This window comes from Alosa alosa, chromosome 2 (assembly GCF_017589495.1).
Source record: "Alosa alosa isolate M-15738 ecotype Scorff River chromosome 2, AALO_Geno_1.1, whole genome shotgun sequence".
Taxonomy (NCBI): Eukaryota; Metazoa; Chordata; class Actinopteri; order Clupeiformes; family Clupeidae; genus Alosa; species Alosa alosa.
The window spans coordinates 29,483,700-29,506,992 of NC_063190.1; the positions used below are offsets into that span (position 1 = coordinate 29,483,700).

The 23,293-nt window shown below is 44.8% G+C and overlaps 1 protein-coding gene across 7 annotated transcripts in view; it reads right to left on the reverse strand.

Annotated features, from left to right (window-relative positions):
• Positions 1-2,235: 2,235 nt before the first annotated feature.
• The window catches only part of nrg2a (neuregulin 2a), a 74,624-nt gene continuing 53,566 nt past the window's right edge, over positions 2,236-23,293 (reverse strand). For 2 of the 7 annotated variants that reach the window (XM_048270099.1, XM_048270147.1), the window contains exons 4-12: positions 22,378-22,498; positions 16,809-16,867; positions 13,480-13,503; positions 11,361-11,463; positions 10,938-11,073; positions 10,676-10,803; positions 10,323-10,400; positions 9,750-9,971; positions 2,236-7,040 (exon numbers count right to left, since the gene is read on the reverse strand). In XM_048270099.1, the coding sequence (XP_048126056.1) occupies positions 6,341-7,040; positions 9,750-9,971; positions 10,323-10,400; positions 10,676-10,803; positions 10,938-11,073; positions 11,361-11,463; positions 13,480-13,503; positions 16,809-16,867; positions 22,378-22,498 (1,571 nt within the window). In that variant the 3' untranslated portion in view covers positions 2,236-6,340. Of the gene's footprint in view, positions 7,041-9,749; positions 9,972-10,322; positions 10,401-10,675; positions 10,804-10,937; positions 11,074-11,360; positions 11,464-13,479; positions 13,504-16,808; positions 16,868-17,272; positions 17,356-22,377; positions 22,499-23,293 lie in introns of all 7 variants that reach the window. The other 5 variants (XM_048270115.1, XM_048270138.1, XM_048270131.1 and 2 more) reach the window with 5 other exon arrangements.

The following is a 23,293-nucleotide window of genomic DNA, read 5'->3' on the forward strand; positions in this document are numbered from 1 at the left end:
CTGCCTCATAATTTTGACAGCCCAGATCAGTGACAGACTTTGTTACATGCACACACTTGCTCGGCACGCCAGGCTACCTGGAGAGAACCCCAGTACACATTCATCACCAGCAGCCAGAGAGGGATTGCGTCTCCCCCGCCAGGCCGCCACTATAACATGCATCACGCACGCGTCGATGTGCAGAGCTGATCAAGCGGCGCCGTCCTCTGGAGGAGCAGGACCGAGCAGGCACGCATGGGAAGGGCCTTATCTGGTTGTAAGGTCAATAGTAGACATGACAGCCCCAAACACTACCCATCCGGACTAACACGCCCCACACAAAGACATATACAAACACTGAGGTGTTCCTGCGGATGTGTGCTGTCGCTGTACGGTGTACACATGGCAAATGTCTCCGTGAGGAATAGTTTTGGGGTGGGAGATGCTGGTGTCCTTCTGCCAGTGCCTTAGAGCGCCGTTTCGCATTGTTGCCCCACAGAGTGCTGGGTCTGTCACGTCGCTCTCCCCATAAGTCGTCGCTCTACCCATGTGGTAAGGTTACTTTAATGAGGGTGTGCAGTTCAATCACGAGTTGTGTCTGTGCTTGTAGTAGTAACTGCAGCGTGCCTGGTTACAGCAGTTGTTGTGTGTGTCTCTGAAGTGCATGTTAGCCATCTCTCGTCTCACGGTCACACCTGGTTTGCACAGTGCAGACCATGCAAGGGAAAAAAACTGTTCACTTTGAAGCACTACACACTCTGGTTATTTCAACACTACACACTTCCCCATGAGATAATACTCTCTATGGTAAAATATATTGTGAAACAACAAGTAAATGAAGGATTGGGAATCAGCTTGCAGAGTGCAGGTGTGTGCTTAGAATGGGTGCGATGGTTGATGCTCCTAGCAAATCTGGCCTCATTCGATGTTACAAGCAGTTTTATTGAGATGGTCTAGAATGTAAACAAACTAGATTTGCCTGGACAATTGCTCTTTAGTGCGTGTATGTGTGGGTTCCCTCCCTTCTGTTTGCAATCAGTGATCTGAATGTGGTGAACATGCACATGCACGCAGAGTGTACTGTCAGTACATTTTGCTGGTGTCTGCTTTTGCACCTCACGTAAAGCTGTGTTTCAGCTGGAGGAGTGGAGTACACAGCTGCGTAGCCTGGTGCCTGTCTTCAGGGTGTTGATTTACTATTGGTAGATAGCCCAATCCATATGAGCTAAACGTGCATGCCGAATAGGTTCTAGGGGCTTGCTCAACATGCTGTGTTTTAGTTTAGTTAGGTATAGTGTAGAGTATAGAATGAGTGGTGATCCTCACAGGACGAGCTGCCTTTCGCTGAGGAATTGATTTGGCATAGACTCCTCGTGTCACACGGTTCACAACAGTTGGATGTGTTTATATTTATGAGTCGTGCAAATGGCAGAAATCCTCAGTTTGTGTGTTTGTGCTGTGTAAAGAAATCGGGACCGACCTACAGAGGCCCCATAAAACAAATCAAACAGCCTGTGCGTGTCCTGCACCCTCCACCATGTTCTGCAGGTTGTTCAAACTTTGGACAGCACAAAAATATTTGCTACAATGTTGCACCCATGACTGGAGAAAGACAGATACATTATAGATCTTATGACAGGCTTGGCCTCAGGTGAAGTGTCTTAGCGTGCAAGCTTTTGAGTTTGGGTTTGATTTTTCTGCTTTTAAGGAATGTTTTTCTTTTTTTTCATCAACAAAACAGTAACCTGCCCAAAGTCAGCAGTGAGAGTTTGCGTGACCTTGCAACAAAGCGTGAATCAGATGTCCAAATTGATGTGAATTGATGAATTCCAACTGAAATGCTGCCTGTGAGGGTCCTCAGGAGGATAACCAATCTCGCCGCCTTTCAGGAAGGGGAACAAGGGCTGTCTTCCCTTTTCACGCTCAACTAGCCGCTCAACAGACTGCTCAAACCAGCCATTCAGTATTTTCAAAAAATGAAGTTCTTTTTTAAATGACATCAGACTAATTATCAACAATCACATTTTAAAATCTATGACTGAAAGTGTGTTGGCAGGCTTACAATGCCTTTGAGAGTGAGAATACAGTATGTGACTGCAACTAAGTGTTTGTAATTGGAAACATGCAAACCATGTTGTTTTGTGGTGGCTAATCTAAGGTCCACTGGCAATGTACACATTCAGTAAATCTTATTTGTTGTCAATTCTGTTGTTGTGAGTTTGCAAAAAGAAGGAAACAGTTCCTATGACTCCGAGGTCGTATTAAATCTCTTTTTTAATGCAGATTAAAAAATGGAAAACAAGCTTTGTATCGGAGACATCCGTTAGTACTCCTTGCACCAGAACTGAGCCAACCGTAAGTGTCAGAGGTTTGTCTCCAGACAATGACAATTTGCATACATAACTGGAAAACATATCCCTAAGGAGCACTTCCCACACTGCAATGACTATTACTAAGTTTCACTCTATGAAGCAGTAGGATCTCACTGCAATTTGCATGGCTAGGTAAAAAGTAAAAGACCTCTCCTGAGGTAATTAACTAGTACACCCCATGCAGGTTGTTGCATGCACACCATCTATGTTAAGTAGGAGAGCTGTCATAGACTGGTTTGTTCAAGCTTTTTGTTTGGCAACTAAACTAAAACATTGTGAAGCATATGTTTCAGGTTTAAGCATGTCAGCGTTGACCAGAAAGAACAAAACACATAAAAACGGACAGTTGATCAGGGTCGTCGGGGGAAAGACATATGTCTGGTGGTGATGGAACCCAGATGAATGTCTTGGAAACGTCTCCCAGGTCAGGGGGAATTGCTTGACACCGAGGCCTCAGCCCCGTGCAGCTGGATGTGTGAAGCACACTAACAACTCCCTTTGGCGGCTCTTAAAAACATCGCCCCCAATACACACCGACATGACCTCCCATGGACACATCTATTTCTCTCTCCCTCTCTCCCACACACACACACACACACACACATTATGTAAATGCTTAGGTGTCTAACCATTACATAGACAATGTCATAATCTAAAATATCCTAATTAGAGTTATGTAATACATATACAATGAACAAATAGTTTCTGACAGTAACTTTCTCCGTACACAATGGGGTGTGACTCTACTACACACACACACACACGGAATGTTGAAACTTTATTACACCTACACATTTATTTCTGCACAGTCTACCATGCCGTCAAACTATAGCACACACACACAAACACAAACACACACATAAACACACACACATCCACACACACAAACAGAGGAGAGAGAGGGAAATCGATGTGCTGAGCAATAGTTCAACTTCTTGGTTTTGTGTCTTGTCTTACATCAAATGCAATGCTCTGACACTCTGATAGATCTTGGAGGCAATGGGAGCTAATAGTACTCAGTTGTATATAGTGCTGGTATGGTCAAGCTGACATCTAAGCCTGCAATGCTTGGGCCAGATGGAGATTTACTCATGGAAACTGTGGTGATTGCTCTCTCCAACATTTGCAGACTTGACCGTCTCACAGTGACCAGGTCAAATGGCAAGGGCAAACAATTCATACAAGTGCTTTTCTATAGACCCTGCTGCTGTTCCAATATCAGACAGCCCATCTGAATGGACATATTTTAACACATAGCGTGTCCTTGCACAGATATGACCACATTTGTTTAAAATTATACGAATAAAGATTTATTTTGCCATAAGAACAGATGGGTTCTTTTAATTTTTTTTTTAATTTACAATCTATGACAATCTTGCATTTTCTTCTTTTTTCTCTAGCATATTCCAAGAATGGACATGGAGTGGGAGTTGGGGGGTAGGGGTGGGGTTCTTTTTTATTGCTGAATGTTAAATGAAACACACTTTCACTGACTGGAAAAATGTCTGCTGCTTTTACCATGCACCCATCTAACCTTGACCACAAGGACATGCAGGGTCGGGGGGTGGGGGTGGGGTTAAACGTTTCAAGCGAGGAAGAAATCCAAAAAGGAACAGTCGAAAAGAAACTGGCAGGACATAACTGTCAAAATTCTAGTTGGGGCTGGGTCAGGGGAGGGGGGGTCACATTAAAACTAACTAGAGAAGCACACTCTTTCTTTTTTTGCATTTCTCAAATATACAAATAAGAGTCTAAATGCAATGTAAGGGGGATGGACAGAGGGATTGTGGGATTGCTGTGAGTGGAAACCCTTTCTAGACTAAAGTATGCCACTGTTGCCACTGTTTTGTCACAAAACTGTACTCTATTGGAGCTCTACCTTTCAAAATGGCTGCTTTTTCTTCTAAACATATAACTTTGTTTTTTTATTTGTTTCATTGATGTACTGGATAGTTTTCAACATCAGCTCCCTCCCCTCACATTAACTGAAAATATGCCAATGTAGGCTATTATTACACTCTTGTCACTGAAATAGTTCATCTTTATTCACATTTGTCTTTTCCACACAAGAGGCTGGATAATGGCATAAAGTTTTTTTTTCTCTCATAGCTGGAGGCCATCTGACTTAAAAATGTGTGAAAGACAAAGTGGAGTGACATGTCTGCCAGTTGTTTTCATTTCATCTACCACTGGAAGTAAAAGTGAGGTTGCTTGAAGTTTAGACAATCTAGGTGAAATAACATTAATCAGTGCACAAAGCCAAAGCAAATAATAATAATAATAATAATAATAATAATAATATATGAACATCATTTGGTATGCACTACGGAAAAAAAAAAACATGTCAGGAAATCACAGTTTATAAACACTGCACAAGTGTTTTCTAGAAATCATCATCGGACAAGGCTAAATATAAAGGCAGCATATTCTGGCTTTTCTTGACCCCTCAAATTATTTATTGAGTCCTCTTGATTGTGTGAACGAACTTCCTTCGTCTGTTGCGTCTTTGTCTCCCTTTAACCCACTGGGGGAAACGGGACAAAGTTTACAGGAAGAGGGCCTGTTCTAACGACTAATGAGATTCTAGGTTTGATAGCTGTGTGTGTGTGTTTGAGCGGAGGGTTCCAAGAGTGCAGGGTGTATATGTGTGTGTGTGTGTGTGTGTGTGTGTGTGTGTGAGTGACTCTTTGGGCATGTGTCAGTCTGTGTGTGTGTGTCTGTGTGTGTCTGTGTGTGTCAGTCTGTGTGTGTTGGCGTGCCAGAAAGCTCCTGAGACACTGTTTGGTTCCCTATGTGAGCTGCTGAAACAGAGGGATACATGAGGGCACATGGAGGATCATGGGAAACATGAGATGCGTTTGGTGGAATGCATTCAATTCTTTTTTTCTTTGTTTTGTATTGTTTTGTGAATTACCATACAACCATGGCCTTCTGTCAAATATAACTTCCTTTGCCTTGACTTTACCAAAGCCACAACAAAATTAAACAAATCCTTCTGAGGTAAAAGGACACCCATATGTCCAGAAGCTTGTTTTCTTGGAGGGGGGAGGGGAGGGGGCTGATAAACTGCATATCAGCTGACCACATGTCAAACCCCATCACACTAGCAGCAGCAGCGGCATCCACCCATCCTCACACCCGCAACCCAGCGTCCCCCTCTCTGCTCACGCCGTGAGCCCCAGCGGGCGACCTCAGTGCTCCCCACACCTCGCACTGGACACCAGGGCCGACCTCAGTGCTCCCCACACCTCGCACTGGACACCAGGGGGACAGCATGGGCGGTGTTGGGATAAGACGACATGTTTGGAGAGACATATAACATGCACCCTGCCCTTCATTTTTCAGAAAAGAAAGTCAAAGAGTCCCTCTTTGCATTTGTCAGGACTCCTGTTTGAAAAGCTAATAATAATAATAATAATAATAATAATAATAATAATAATAATAATAATAATAATAATAAACATTTATGTGAATTATATTCATGTAAACATACACCTTATGTTTGAGTGTTTTATATTGCATGAATGATGACAGGGGCAATGTCACAGTTCAGATGGGGGTTTGCTCCAAAAAAAAGAGAACACAACCTGAAAAAGAAAGGAAGGAGGCCAAACAGAGAGAACAAAAAGAATAAATGTGTATAAAAAATGAGGCGTCCATATAAGAAAGGCTACAAAAAACTCCACTGGCCCTCTGGTATCGGCATACAGCAAAAGGCACCACAATATTACTCTATTTTTTAAGTTGTGAAAAAATTGGCACGTCTTTTTTATGCTGTAAATCAAAATGTACATATAAATAGAGTTTTCCCTATAAAAAAAGTCTTTGCTGTTAACTAGTAGACAACTTTTGCTAAAATGAAAATAAATATTTCATTTGTTTAGAATATCTGTCAGTTATATAAAATAAAAATATTTCTTATAGGTGCAGGTCTATAGTATATTGATTTCTTGTTGATAGGTTGTTTTTCCATTCCCCTCTCACTGGCTCTAGTGGGGCACATTGTCCGCTTTGGACCGTGAGTGCGTGAGTCTGGTCTGTGCGGCGTTCCCACGAGCAGCGCTGTGCCGGCCCGACGCGTGTGAAGTCCGACTGTCGGCCGGTCTGTAGATGATGGCCGGCTCGGCGTTCATGTTCTGCATGCTGAGGAAGGGCGTGTTCTCGCCCTCCTCCTCCTCTGACTCGCTGTCCGACAGGCGGCCGCCCCGCGCGGCCGCAGCGGCCTCCTCGTAGCCCCGCGGCGACACGTGGCCGTTCAGTCTGGACCTCCGCCAGCGTCTGCTTCCGCTGCCGCCGCCGCCGCTGCTTCTCTTTGGTTGCTCCAGAGAGGAGAGGTACTCCTGCGTGGTCTCGTACTCGTCGTCCTCGCCTGCCGGCCGGTAGGGGCTGGACGGCAGGCTGCCCGTGCTGTCGTTCAGGTAGGCGCTGCGGCGCTGCTGCCGGTAGCTGTCGTGGCCCGGGCCTCCCGGGCGCGGCTGGGCATCGTGCAGGGGCACCTGGTAGCGGCGCAGCAATAGGGGCGCCTCGTCCTCCAGCTCCAGCGGGTAGGGGGTGTGTGCGGCCGGGGGCAAGGACATGGCGTGGCTGGCGTTAGGGGAGGTGATCTGGAAGGTAGGCACCTGCGGGGGCAGTGAGTAATGGAAGTCCACGGGCGACAGGCGGGCCGGCGTGGTCAAGGCGGACACATACCTGCACGCAGTGGTCAGGGGGACAGATGGATTGATGAGGAAAGAAGAAAAATTTGTGTCAGAAATTAGCAAAATCCCCACAACCTTTATAAGTATATAAGTATATATACTTTTTTTGATCCCGTGAGGGAAATTTGGTCTCTGCATTTATCCCAGTCCGTGAAACACACACAGCACACAGTGTACACTCAGGGCCAGATGTACTAATGCGTTTGCGCCGACTTCAGGCGTATTTGTTTCGCAACATGCGTGTAAAATCATTGCGAGGTATGTACAAACAGGCCGCAATGATGTAAAAGCGCAAACTGCCTGTCGCGGGAGCTGAACGTGGCAAATTGCGTTTTTCGTGTCATGCATATGCATTCATGGGAGGATCCAGGGGAAAAGTGGGAGTTTCCTGAAAGCGCACGTCTATTCTGCGCCTAAATACTTCCGCCTTGTAAAAGCAGGTGTTAATCCAAATTGCAGTTCAATGCGTCAATAAGAGAACCTTTCAAAGACAACAGAATCGCTATTTAGAGTCAAAGTCAAAGTCAAAGTCAGCTTTATGACTTAGAGCACCAGTTTTGTAAGTCTTTGTACTATCAAAAGCAACCTCAACTTTCGTTGGCTTTTCGAATGTCTTACTTTCACTTTCACGTCATTCACTTAAACTTTCCTACTTGCTAGATTTGTCCAATCTTCCATAGCCTACGTGCACAAGTAGTTTGAGTAGAACTACTGATCTCCATGATCTCCCTGCTTGTTGACATCTTATCATGTATGGCATTATTTCACGATCGCTAAAGTTTGATTCTTTTTAATGTTGTCATCCGTTAACTTCATTCAACTGTGCTTGTATGTAGGCTCTGCCATTCAGTTGTGGACGTTCGTAAATTGCGTTTATGGGCGGAGAAAGGCAGAGAAAGGCGCAGATTACACTATGGATTGAACGATTGATAAATACGACGGAAACTTGGGTCTGACAGCGTTCGCTATCTGCGGTTTCTCCATGACGCTGATAACGCTATGTTCGCAAATGTACGTACATCTGGCCCACAGTGAGGTGAAGCACACACTAATCCCGGCGCAGTGAGCTGCCTGCATCAACAGCGACGCTCGGGGAGCAGTGAGAGGTTAGGTGCCTTGCTCAAGGGCACTTCAGTCGTGCCTACTGGTCGGGGTTCAAACCGGCAACCCTCCGGTTACAGGTCCGAAGTGCTAACCAGTAGGCCACGGCTGCCCAACAACAAGATAACAAGAATAATAATAATAACAACCAATAACAAGAGTTGTAATTGATTAACTCACTTTTGATAGGGACAGTGCACATTGACCAATGGACAAAATACTGCAAATGAGTCAGCATTAGCCATATGGGATCAGTATCATTTATTGTCTCTAGCTCTTAAAAAAGAAACCTGGGATGAACATTATCGGCCAGTTTTCTGTACATAGATCAACTGGAGATTTTTGTTGAAGCTTGCATTTAGTCTTGGACTAGGCCCGATCACAATTCAATTCAAATTCTTCCATCAGTGTAGGAAAAACAAAGTGATTGTTGGCAGTGATAGGAACAAGCACCTAACATCGAGGTGCACATTTGCCAGTCGATGACCGCATATGCTTAAGATTATGAGGACTCCTGCCTCCAGTGTTTGCTGATTGATGTGAGTGGGCCTCCCTCTCCTCAGTCTGTCTGCTCACATGGTGATGTATGGCTCCTCCAGAGCTGCAGTGAGCACATTAGGACACAGCACTCTGAAGGGCTCAATGGCCAAACGACATCACTGGAGCACTGCCGTAATGAATGGGACCACTGTGAAGCAGTCCACTATGGACAAGTGTAACACTGTAATTATGGCGCACTAACAGATGGGCGCCTGTGCCGCGTACTACTTACAGAAACTCCCCTGTTAGCTTAGCTTATGTCAGGCTACACTTCATCATGGAAGCCAATAATTTCCCTCCTGCTCTCTCGGGGGACTTCCTCCTAAATCAGATGCGACTGACTTCCGATGACTTTTATTATATGCCCGTGTGCGTGGCCAGTAAACTATGCGTTTTAGAGTTTTCACAGACACAGGCCAAAGCCTTGTTTTTAAAAAAAAAAAAATAAAAAAAAATCTTTCATCTCCCGTTTAGTGTACCAAGACCAGGCAGTGACATCCACAGCAACAGCTCAATCAGCTGGAGAACTGAGGTTCAGAGATGAGCCAGAGCCTCCACCTGCCGCTGCCCCCTTCCCTCCACCCCCACCCCCACCCCACCAGGCCCCTTAGGCTCACACAAGAGCTGCATTCCCCATGAGATTATGTGTTGTTCAGCTCTCGCTAAATTAATGAAGCCCAGGAGGTATAGAGTCCCACTTTTTTTTTTTTTGCTCGCCATGGCTCAGAGCTTGTGGTGTTCTTCAAAAACAAAAACCACAGCACCACATAACCACTACACAATGGGCTTCACCTCTTCTCTAGAATATGTTTGTAGCTATAATTTGTGACAAAGTGCCTCAGTGCTTACTGTTGCATACAGCATTTAAATGCTTAAGCCAGCATCCAAAATGCTTAGAGGGTGCAGTAAATCCAAGCTGTCTAGACAAAATGAATAAATAAATGAGACTGTGCTGACCACAAGTGGAAATTAGCATTGTATATAGCTGGCAAAGCTTCGAAACAGAAAAAAAGATACAGCGTGTGTGTGCAGGGCTGCAGCTAGAGGGCGCCGTTCCCACCTGTCACTGTGTGGAGAGTCCCCCAGGGAGTCGAAGGAGTCTCCGTACTGCAGGCTGCCCCGGTGCGGCTCCGAGTAGCCACAGTGGGCTGCCCGCCTAGCCCGTGCCTCCATGCACGCTGGGCTGCTGCATTTACTGGTCCCCACTGAGGACGACATCATGCCCGGGGAGTCCGACATGATGCTGTCCGTCCGCTCCAGGCTCCAGGTACGCTCCTCGTGTCTGAAGGACAGGTGGAACAAGGAACGAGGGAGAGAGGGAGAGAAGGAGAGAAACTATGAGACCGTCTGAGAAGAGGAGAGGTCATGGGAAAACAAATAATAAAAGTGACATGTAAAGAAAAGAGGAAAAAACGTTCCCATAATGTCATGTTAGTGGGATAACATAAGCTAGTCATCCCAGAGAAACCAATGAAGCCAATGCCCTGAAAGAGCCCAAAAGCCCGGAGGAAGGAAGCAGAAGGTCTGGAGGAGTGCAGTGAAAAGCCAAAAGGGATGAATACAGGAGGCCTAGAAGTGGCAAGCTGAGAGGCGCACATCAGGGGCCAAAGGGAACTCCTGAAGGGAAAGTTACCTGAGATATAACCACGGTGGGTGGTGAATGGAGGCAGGCCGCTGTGACCAGCTGTGTGTGATAAGGTAAGGCTGGTATCTGGAACATAATCAGTTGGGTTTCATGGCCTGTGATTTGATAGATCTTACAACAACAGCCCTATGGGCGACTGAGCAAAAAACAAGCCTGTGGTTTGTTTACTAGAATTATAGTCACAACCATTAAATGAGAAAAACACTTATTTAGTTTCTATGGCCACAGCTATGTACTCAGTTACGCTTTCATTAAATGCCACCCTGATTGTTGTGTGACAGGTTGGGGTAGGGGTGTGCGGGGGTTCCGAAACTAGCGTGACTCCACTAGCAGGGACACACCTCTGAGTGGAGGAATGGGCGTGGGTGGACGAGTTGTGGGATCTGGAAGACGCTCGGCTGCCTGGAAACGAAACTGCCGCTCCATGCTGAATGATACGCTCTGTGGCTGGGACGTTCTTGGAGATATACTGTGGAGACAGACAGAGGGACAAAAAACATGTCAGCCTTGCCCTTGAGTCAAGCACAAGATGGGAAAATACTGATTCATGGCCACTGAGGCCCTTTGGCACTGGCAGTGCACCAAAGTGGTCATCAAACTCACATCGACCATAGGTATCTCCTCTGGGCCTGGGCCGGGGTGATTGGGTCCGTTGGCCAGATTGCGGTTGGGGTGATCCACACACATGTTCTGCCGCAGGTGATTGTGCATCTTCTTCTTCTGTTTCCTGGGGGGCAGACTATAGTGAGGCTTCCGTCATTTCAACAGACACAACAGCAAAGATGTCTTTCCATTCAACAACATGGCAACAACATGACAATCAGGTCATACATACAGGTTAGTACAGAATGTATGGAAACATCTAAATATTTTTGGCCAGTTACAATGTCTGCTTATATACATGGAGATTTAATATATTGATGTAAAAATATGATTTATGAATCTATAAAAAAAAACACCCTGTGGATTCTATAGTATTTTTATTTTGAAAATAGGGATAGGAATGTAGTATGTGTGTTGACTTACTTGGTTTTGCAGTAGGCGACGACACAGACGATGCCCACCACCAGCAGAGCCACACAGATCCCGGTGATTGTCAGGACTCTCTTCTGATAAAGCTCCTCTGCCTCTGCACACGCACAGATGGGGAAGAGCGATGTGAGAGGCTGCCTGGCAAAGCACACGGCCTGGCCTCTCTTTCTGCCTGACTCCCTCAGCTGGCTCCACAGAGCTGCATTTTCTCTCCCTGACAAGCTTGTCCGTCCTGACTACATTGGTGACTACTTGTCCACCCTCATTTAAGCCTTGCTGTTGCGTTTCAGGGAACACGGTCAAGCCTGGAGGCTGTCTCGAAAAGGTATTTCTCGTGAGACACTGAACTGGATCGAGACCAACACAACTTTCTGGGCTGATGGCAGAACACCCATGGTGGCTGTGGATACACCTGCACCAATGGGTCAGGGCTCTAGTTCTGAACGCCAGTTTCTTCAGCTGGTTTTCATTTTTATGGACATCTACTGGAAATCTAACAAAGGGTGAATTGGCAATGCGGCTATAGTACAAGCTTTTCATTATAATAAATTGATCTGAGGTAATACATTGGCTTGAATGGAGTATAGACAGTATGGAGGGACTATGGACTACCAACACCTGCTTGAGTCTAGGATCATGTAGAGAAACCCCCATATGAGAAGTATATGGCAAGCTATCGTGAGAAGGGTGGGCCTTTTATATATAAGGAGCACACACAGACATTCAATATGTTTTTCAAAACAGATAATCTAGCATGCTCTAGCATTGGCAAACCACTATAACTGAAATGCAATAGCTAAAATCAAAACTTTGAATAAAGAATAATTTTTTGATGAAGCATACAGAAATGGCATTACAAGGTATTTCGATGATGGGAGAACATTCAAAAAATGGGATGATCATGAAGAAAAGAAGAAGAGGAGGCAAAGAAAGTGACATGTACATGAACAACACAAGAAGAGGGTAAGGAGTTTCATGACCAGAACGAGATGTTATAGCATGATGGGGATAGTCGACTAGCAAAGCGGGTAAAGAGGACGGTAGGCAAGGAGGAGGAGATGACAAAGCAATTTCAAAGGCAATCTCTAAAGCCTCTCGGAGAGGACTGGAGTTAGGTCAGGTCTTCTTTGCAGAACTCATCCCCCTTGCAAAAGATTTACTAAAAACTGCATTGTACTAGAACAATATTGATCAACTCTACATAGTAAACAAAACTCTACTAATTTGTTACTTCAGGCAATATTGCCACCAAGGTAGTGTAGTTTTAGTGGGGAATTTAGAGAGCAATCCTGACAAAACATTACAGTTCTTTCAAGTCCCTAAATGACATAGGAATGTGTGAGCGAGTGTGTGAGCTACGTTGATTAAAGGGGTGAGCCGACTCCTGAGAAACTTGCGAGGTGTGTTGGTGATTACGCTGTTGTCACTGCCAACAGCACTTGAGGACATACACAAACAAAATGTACACTTGTGGTGTTTACGCCGTTGTAAACAGCGGCCACGCTCAAAGCCGCAGCGGCTTGCGCAGATCACGATCACCCCCGCAAAGCAAGAGCCACACAGAGAAAATTCAGTGAATCAAAACTGTACCGCCAGCACGCAACCATCATCTTTCCGCAGCCAATTTGTAGTTCGGAATTTCTGCTTTAATGGGCGAACGTGTCAACGATAGGCAAATAAAACATCTGGTAGGCCTATGTTGCAACATATGAAATCTGCCCTTGAGTTGTTGGAGAACACTGAACACTAAATTCGAGTTTACACAAATTCAAAACATCTGTGGTGATGTCATCACCAACACCAATGTTATAAATGTTATAATTCACTAACATCTTAAGCCAATAAGAAAGCATGGCCTCTAAAATCCACCATATCTAATGTCTATCCTGCTTCCTGAGGGATGAGTTCTGTGATAAAGACGACTTACATGCTGACACTGGAGGGAGGACCTCCTCTACTCAAGGGCCCGGCTGATTGATAGATTGATTGGTTAATCAATTAGTCCATTTGCTTTAGAGTCCACCTCACAGAAGGAAATGGGAGCATGACAAATGGTAGAAGATCTACACAGCTCTAGTTAATCTTGCAATCAAAATGAAGGATTGGTCCATACCCATAAATTCAATCCCAAGAGACTCTGCAATTGCAGAATGTTGACACAAGAGAAAAAAAACAAGAGAGAGAGAGAAGAGAACAGAGAACAGTTTAGGAGAGCTTTTAAATAACATACACAACACAAATATCTAAGCATCATGTGAACCGTGTTGTGAGATGTTAGAGCGACATTAGACAGATAAGTTAGTAACAGACAGAGGACATTAGATGCCCTTCAGATTTACGCATTATAAATCCAAGGCAAAAGCACACAGGACAGAGGCAAGCATGCAGTCTACCCCACTATCACCATAGGTCTCCACATTACCTTTCCAATACAATTAATGAACCATTGCATCATGAAAATCAAATGCTCATGCAACTACCGATATACACTCTGTATCCATTCCATAGAGACACTTATATATGGTTTAGCTGGGTTAGTCAGATATTCTTTTACTTTCATTATTGTAATGTTAAGAGTGCATTTTTTCATTTCCTTAGTAAGTTGAGTTATGGACATTCAAAATGGACAACTCATTCATTGAGGTGCAGTGTAGTGTAGTCCCTCTGTATCTCATTTGTGATGGCCTTTATAAATCAGCAGACAGATGGTCATTTATTTTCATTTGAGTGTTTTGAATATAACTGTGTTTAGCATTTTGATGCATACAGTAACACTTAACAATATTGTGAATCCCTGGTAATGAGAGTGATAAAATGGTGAAATGAACATCAGCATAATGCTGAGAATGTTCCCAGCACGTCAATAATGCAAGGCTGTGCTGATACTGATATTGATTTCAGCCCTGTTGCACTGTAGAATTCATACGCAAAGGATTAACATGCTAATGTCCCTGTCCTGCTGAAGACGGCTTGGGAGAAAGCAGCTTACATTTCCCCCCCCCCAGCTGTGGCGAGAGAAGCTCTGCGTCTGGAGAGAGACGTGCGGACAAAGCTCCACCCTGCTAGCCGAGCTTCTCTCCTGACGAACGGCTCACATACAGAACCTATGCTGCGGCGAATCGCAGTCGTTGCCATGACAACGGGCATCCAGCAGCCATAGCTTGGTTAAGGAGCAGAAGCCATACAGATGTCTGTACATTTGGCCGTGTCTCAATACATTTCCATTTCCAGGCCGCATGTCTCTCCTACTGTCCTTTACAAGTGCACAGGGCAAAAGACAGGTTCAAGGGCATTTGGTTCAAAGCTACTGGAAGCCATTTTTTTTAACAGGCCTACTTAAGATGACAGTCTTTACATTGTAACAGTAGCCACTAAAATAGAAGCAGTCATATTGATCAATCAGAAAAGTTCCAAAATGGAGGACATTTTTGGCTGCCAATCATCTTATATTTGGATATGGTGGCACATTTTACCAGTTTAAGCCATTTCAGGAAGTAGACCTACTGTATTCAATCTATTCACTGTTGATAGTTTACTTTGTATCAAGTGTTGGGCATATTCTTTCCTAATCCCGATTAACCTGGAGGGCTGAATTACAGTCCTCTATTGACTGGGCAAGATTTATTGCACTATGTAGTCTTCCATTGTCAGAGAGGAAGGTCTACCTTCCTTATTTTTGTATTTTTTATTGTTTTAGCTGTTGTCAAGGGCTCATTCTCAGTCCTACTCTTGTGTCAACGTGCACCGACAAGTTCCCCCCATCCTAACTTTGTCTCCTCTATAGTCACGCAAAACTGAAAATGTCAAAGAACACTCCACCGTCATGAACTATAATTATGATTGAGGGTTTGGTAAACTCTGGATCATTGTGGGTTTTAATTTTTTTTATTGTACATTTAACTTGCCATCACTACCAGTGTTAACATGTTGTCTATAAACCCTGAGCAGTAGATTTCACAAACTATGTTATCTAAATCCAAGCAGGTATGATTAGGGTTTATTATGGTTAGGGTTAGACAGCTCAAACTGTGTATTCTTTACTGTATTCTCATTGGTTGGTTAATTTGTTAACTGCTCCTACAGTCTGTTTTAATCATTTTTTGTGTATGTACTTATTTAGTGAGAGGGAGAGAAAATATTTAATAATACTCAAAAAACATTTCAGCTGACATGATGTAACATGACATGATATTGGAGCCTGGAGTCAAATTAAACTGTAAACATGCTGTTTCCGTGCGTGTGTGTGTGTGTGTGTGTGTGTGTGCGCGCGCAGTGTTCAGGTCTCTCTTTTTTTTTTTTGAAACTTGGCTCTATACTTGATCATTTTCTTTGCGTAGTAAATCAATTCTGAGTAAGATTCCTCCGAGTCAGACAGCCCCGTCCCTGGTCTTTGAATGTGCCTCTACGTGTTTTAAATGTTGCCATTTACTTGGAGAGGAAAAGGAATTTTAGGACGCTTCAGTATATAATGAGCCTACCTGAGGTTATTAGGAGTTGGAGTTATGCACTCGATCAAATGTTTTTCGGTTACCCTGAAGCATCCAGGGCTGGTGTGGGTGGTTAATAGAAAGGTTTATAGTTTCTAGTAATCTCTTACAACAAACTGCTACTGTGGTCAGTCGGTAATGTTTGTTTAGAGAAAATAAAAATGTGCAAAAAAACATTACAGCCATTTCCATAATGACTCTTTCCCCATCGTGAGTGTTTACGCAAGGAAAATCCCCGACTGCTGCTGTTGTGAATGTGACGTAGCCATCTCTTAAGTGCCCAATGAGACACTCAGGCTTCCATAATCAGCTAGTAAATAAGCAGCCGTAAACAAAGTCTTGTTTTTTTTCGCTGTGATACGCACAAGCTGAGTGCCTCGAACCCTTTTGGCCTTACAACCTTGTTTCAAATAAATGTTCAATATGGCCATTTTTAAACTTTAATTTAATGAAGTCGAAATGTAATCAGATTTTATTTAATTCTTCTGACTGTATGATATGGCATTGCTGTTAGCTGTTTCCTGTTGACAAACAAATGTATCATTCGACTATGATGCAGTTATCTAGCAGCAAGTTTCTCTCATCCTGCACTGTACACATCCATCCGACGCAACTGAATATTCACCATAATCCGGTTAGAAGTCCATTTTGAAAACACTACATGCAGTTACAGAACTCTTTATGGGTAACATGTACCACTTACTGTTGGTTAAAAGTGTAATGATGAAATTCTATACAAGCACTACACAATACTGCAGCTTCATAAACAAACATAAAAACTGACAATGATGCATGAAGCTACCATTTCATTGTGAGACACAGGTACACTTCTATGAGCTAAAAGCGAAACAGAAGCAACAATCTAAGACTCAAGGAGCTCATGCCGTGTTCACCATGCAACACTGACAGACAGACAGACAGACAGACAGACAGACAGAGGAAGGACTGGACATACGGTAGAAACTGGCCATAACGTAGGTTTGACAGCGGTCACCAGTAAAGTCATTTGGACACCTGATGGAAGGAAACAAAACCACAGGGAGAAAAGGACAGGGAGGACAGGAAGAGGGAAGAGTGGGGTCAAGAGAAGAGGAAGAGACCAAAAGAGAGAGAGAGAGAGAGAGAGAGTGGGAAAGGAGGGGAGCAGTGGAAAAGAAGCAGGTGAAGGGAGACAGGAGGGAAGAAAAGCAGAGACAGGGAGAGAGAGAGTGAGAGAAAGAGAGAGAGAGAGAGAGAGAGAGAGAGAGAGAGAGAGAGAGAAAACACCAAGTTAGAACATCGGAGCAACCATGGGTAGCAGTAGCAGAGCGGTCCCACTGGGGTCACCATGGGGAAAGCTGGAGGGAACAGGAGGCCAGGAGAGGACAGCGAGACCCAGTGACCGCCAAGTATGGCTGCTACTCGCACGGGAAAACATACTTTTGTGTGGATTGGGATTGGGCATGTGAAGCCGCAGGGGCTCGGTCTGCAAGCAGCGCGGGCCGAAGTATCCGTCCGGACATCTGGGAAAGGGGGAGCACAAGGACACAACGTGATGACAAGAAAGCAGGAGAGCAGCGGGGCGACAAACACGCTGAGATTAGGATGGCCGTCCACTTCCTCTCTGGACAAAAGGTGGTGGCCTCAGTTTGCTGTGGAAGAACGGTGTCAGAAATATACATACACACGCACTCACTCATTCACTCACTTAGTCTCACACAAACACACACACACATGGAAATAAATGCACACAAAGACCAGGCCAAAAACCTGTCATGTTTCAGTGTTGTACGGTATAAATTAGACAATTAATTCAATTACACTTCGATGACATCCATCAAATCCAGTGACACCCACCGAACACTGTTACATTTAATGACGCAAAATTATATTTTGTGCCAGTTAATTAGCCCGTATATGCCATTGCTGAGGACAAAAAAAATGCAGTGCCGTTTCTTAGGTCAAAAATTCTTCTGAAATTCCTCACTCTGCTTCCCCACCCCCATCCATCTCCCTCCCACTCTGTTACACCAGGCTAAAACATGCTAACACACACACACACACACACACACACACACACACACACACACACACACACACACACACAGACATTCATACACGTGCACAGACAAACACACACACACACGCGCAAACACACACACCCACACACACACACACACACACACACACACACACACACACACACACACACATTCTTCTGGGGCTCTCTGTGTCATGCTGGCTGGCCCCGAGTGGACGGTATGGGTGGTAAATAAGGAGGGCTGGGCTCGGGCTCTGCTGAGGATAGTGTTACTCTCTCCTCGCTGGATGCGGCGCGCAGACATGCTTCGAGTAACAGGTACGCTGGGGATGGGGTCAGGGGTCGCGGAAATAATATTATCCTGCTGGGGCGGGGAGTGCCAGAGGAGCGGCTCAACATGTGGGCACACGTGTGTGTGTGTGTGTGTGTGTGTGTGTGTGTGTGTCTCAGTCAGAGGCACGCTACATTTACACAGACACAACCTACTGCAGTGGAAAACAGCAAAAATATAATAATAATATCAAAATATGTAAAATAATCTGCATTTATACACAGACAGTGTCTACTCAGAGAGGATGGTTGTTCTGGTTGTTGTGCAGGATTCTCACTCTATCAATATGCGTGTGTGATGCTATTGCATAAACTTTTCATGGTATTTGGCCAAGTTCAGAAGTGCATCTGTTGACTCCATAAACTAAGCCTAATCTCTTGCTCTGTCTTCCTGTATCAGCTATCCAGCTGTTACAAAGTCCATGGATCTAACTTCTACACACAAACACACCTACACACACATACACACACACACACACACATACACACCTACACACACACAAACACCTACACACACACACACACACACACACAGCTATCCAGCGGTTACAAAGTCCATGGATCTAACTTCTACACACACACACACACACACACACACACACACACACACACACACACACACACACACACACACACACACACACACACACACACACAGTCAATGTGTGCATCAAGCAGAGGCCATCATGTGATTCATATGAATATGGGAAGTGTCTCTATCCCCAGAGCACAACAGTATCCAGAGCCATGCTCTCCTCCGTGAGTGATACTTTCAATAGTCCAGGGACCAGGACGACTGGCCGTGAGCTCGGTAACATCTTGAGGAAATAATCAAAACCCCACTGAACAAGACGATCTGTCTACTGAACATTTCACAATTATGCAGGCACATCGGACCTTGACTTTTTTTTTTTTCTTTTTGCCGTTTCTTTTTGCCTTTAAGGAAAAAAAGAAAGGCCTTCATTCATAGGGAAGAAAACGCACATGGAGATTCATAAATACAAAAACAATTTCATCAGAGTTGAAGAGATGCGATTTTGAAAGAGTTAAGATGAAACACAGATCCACATGCTTTGTCTGTGTTCATTTAAACCCAAAGCAAAACATCCACAGCAGAATCTTCATAACAAAAGAGAGCCATGAAATCTTAAACTACCAGCACAACGCCTTCCTGAGATATAGGGGCAAAGCCCTCTTGACCTGATACTATAATCTTTATTCGTACATATTTCAGAGCACTATAGATATTAAAAACCAATGGAGCAGAATAATATAAAATCCATTACATTCCACAATCTGAAAGGATCAATCCCTTATGGCTGGCCATTGACTTAAAGGCCATGTATCACTGTCTGATCCCAATGCTGCAAACGCCACTGAGTCTCTATACCATGTCCCGGCAAGCCACACATGCATCCAGCCTCAGATCCACATAATGATTCCCAAGGTTGTTTGTTATGCACTCTCTTTTACCCTGTGTGTGTCCATATATACCCCTCGCTCCCTTTATATTCCAAAGTGAAAGACCTGGGCATAAATATGGGCCTCGCTGTCCGGCGGACTTGTTCAATGGGTGAGTAATGTCCCTAGAAGCCTGGCCTATATTGAATGAGATCGCTTTGGGGCAACAATTCCCTGCAGGCCTTGACTGCATTATCTGACTTTTCTGGACCTGTGCCTCGCCTGTGAGTGAATTAGCTGCAGCAATTGAGTTATTGCTCCCTCCAATTTGTACACAGCTTATTGAATGGCTGTTGCAGCCATGTCCTCACTGCTTGCTGCCCAAGCACTATCCCCAGGGCCAGAGAACACACACACACACACACCCCTACACACACACACACACACACACACACACACACACACACACACACACCCACACACACACACACACACACACACACACACACACATACATACACACACAAACACCTACACACACCCCCACACACACACACACACACACACCCCTACACAAACACCTACACACACACACACAAACACCTACACACACACACACACACACACACACCTACACACACACACACACACACAAACACCTAAACGCACACACAAACACCTAAACACACACACACACACACACACACACACACACACACACACACACACACACACACACACACACACCTACATGCACACACACATACACACACACACACACACCTACACACACCCCTACACACACACACACACACACCCCTACACACACACACACACACACACACACCTATACACACACACAAACACCTAAACGCACACACAAACACCTAAACACACACACACACACACCTACACACACACACACACACCTAACACACACACACACACACACACACCTACACACACGCACACACAAACACCTACACACACACACACCTACACACACACACACAAACACCCACACACACACAAACACCTACACACACACACACACACACACACACACCACACACACACACACACACATAAACACCTAAACGCACACAAACAAATAATTTTAAAACATTACACACACACACACACACACACACACACACACACACACACACACACACACACACACACACACACACACACACACACACACACACACACCTACACATTACACACACACACACACACACCTACACACACACACACCTAAACGCACACACAAACACCTAAACACACACACACACACACCTACACGCACACACACACACACTACACACACACACACACACACACCTACACCACACGCACACACAAACACCTACACACACACCTACACACACACACACACACACACACACACACACAAACACCTAAACACACACACACACACACACACACACACACACACACACACACACACACAAACACCTACACACACACCTACATACACACACACCTACACAGACACTACCTCCGGACTGGTTTTGCAGCTGGGGTTGACGCTAACTTAACCGTTGTGAAATGTTATAAAAGATTTCAGTTGGTGAGGCACGGAGGCATAAACAAGCAGACAAATACAGTGTGTGCACCTGTTCTACGGCGCACATTCACACATGCAGCCCTGGTGATCTGCGAACTTCTGGACCTGTGTTTGATGCATTTGCCCTGGACGCCACTTGATTTCACGGCCCGGAGTGGATTGTTTTTGTTATCGCGGGGAAAATGTTTTTTCTCTCCTCAAAACAAAATGTCCCGCATCATACTTGATTTAAAAGCGACCATGTAAACGGGCGCCCTTTTTCAGTGGAAACCAGATGTAAACAACGATCCTATTAGCCTTGTGGGAGGCCGCGCACTATCATAAATATTTGTTGCAGGACTAAACCAGCATGACATGGCATTAGAGAGACATGGACGCACGTCCACCTCCAATCCCCCTAAATATGGGCCGTCAGCTTGGGTCAGAAGTCCCAGCTCTACTGCTTGAGTCTCACAGCTGAGCTGGGGGGAGGGGGGGGGGGGCACATCTGCACCAGTGATCTGTGATCTGACCTGCACTGGCCCCAGAGAGGAGAGTGGGAGAGGAGGCACGGAGGAGTTGGAGAAGAGCAGGACAAATAACGAAAAAGAATGTTCCAGAAAAACTCATCGTTGGGTTATATTTCAGATCAAATGAATCCAATTGGACTCCAGCAGTTTCAGTAGCTCATTTGTAAGTGTTCCCATTAGTGTCTTTAATTAAAGCAAGACAGTGAGAGGGGCAGAGCAGAGTTCAAAGGAAGAGAGTCAGCTGGAATGAAAGAAGAAGAGCAAGAAGTTCAGATAAGAAAGAAGGAAAAAGACATGATTAAAGGAAATGAAGAAAGAAAGAAAGAAAGAAAGAAAGAAAGAAAGAAGGAAGGAAGGAAGGAAGAAAAAAGAAAATAACACAGTCATCTGGAAGAAAGAAAATAAAACAGCAGTCAGGATGGAGAGAGAGAGGAGAGGAGAGAAGAGAGAGAGAGAGAGAGAGAGAGAGAGAGAGGAGAGAAGGGAATGAACAATTTGCTTATAGTTGTTAAAACAGGCTTAAAGCACCAAATTGACATAACTAGTCCAAGCATGCTATCCGTTTACGTGTGGGAGGATGAAAGGACCTGCACAAATAAAGTCCTCGTACCCAAATTGGCGAAAAATATGTACCCTTCTGAAAGTGAAAAATTGGGGAGAGGTTACTCACTTGCACGAAAGCTGATTTATACCATGTATGAAGTAACAGTCGCCGCCATTCACACAGTAGGCCTTCTCCGTGTCGTTGCATCTTCTGGCATGACCAGAGCCCGGGGATAGTGTGGTGGTTACTGTGAAAGACAAGAATTAAGCAGGTAATCCACTAAGAACACAGACAGAAAGGATGAGGTTTAAAGGATGCTTGATTTTGATGGAGGCCCTCAGCAGGGGAGAGCTGTTTGTGTGAGCTACTTTGTCTTAGAGTTGATAATGTGTGCAAGCACATCTATTAACTGTTGCAAACCGTAATGCATGACAACCGACACTATAATAGAGCTGTAAAACCTTTCACATACGAGAAGTGAGTGCAGGATAATGCTGGTCTCAAGGCAGGTTCAGACATGTTCTATACAGCATTCATAAGCACTGAGTTTTTCAAAGCAAACTGAAAAAAAAACATCCTCCACATCGCTGAGCAAATATGTGATAACATTTGTAATACTGTCGTCAGGGGGATTACATGACCACACGACAGCCACCTCTTCAGTTCAGGGGGGGTCCACTACTTCAGTTCTTTCTCTGAAGCGCTCACTCACTTATCTAAGAATGATCACTGTCAAATCGCGCCTCTCTGAAAAGCACCCACACAAAAGCCCGTTTGCAAAAAAAAAAGATCCTGGGATTGGGCAAGTACAGGTGAGCGTCTCCTGTGGCCTTGCGTGGCAGGGCCTCTTTCGTGCTTGTGTGCGTGCACGCGCCGGGGGTTGATTCCAAACTTTTTGGAATGGACTGAACTGTCATGCACGCTTAATCCTTCCCCATTATCGGAGCAGCGCGCAACATGTTTTCTGCGGGGCATAAGATGGAGCCGAGTTGCATGGCTGAGTGCTAAGCCCTATTGGGTGCAGAGAGGGAGAAAGAGAGAG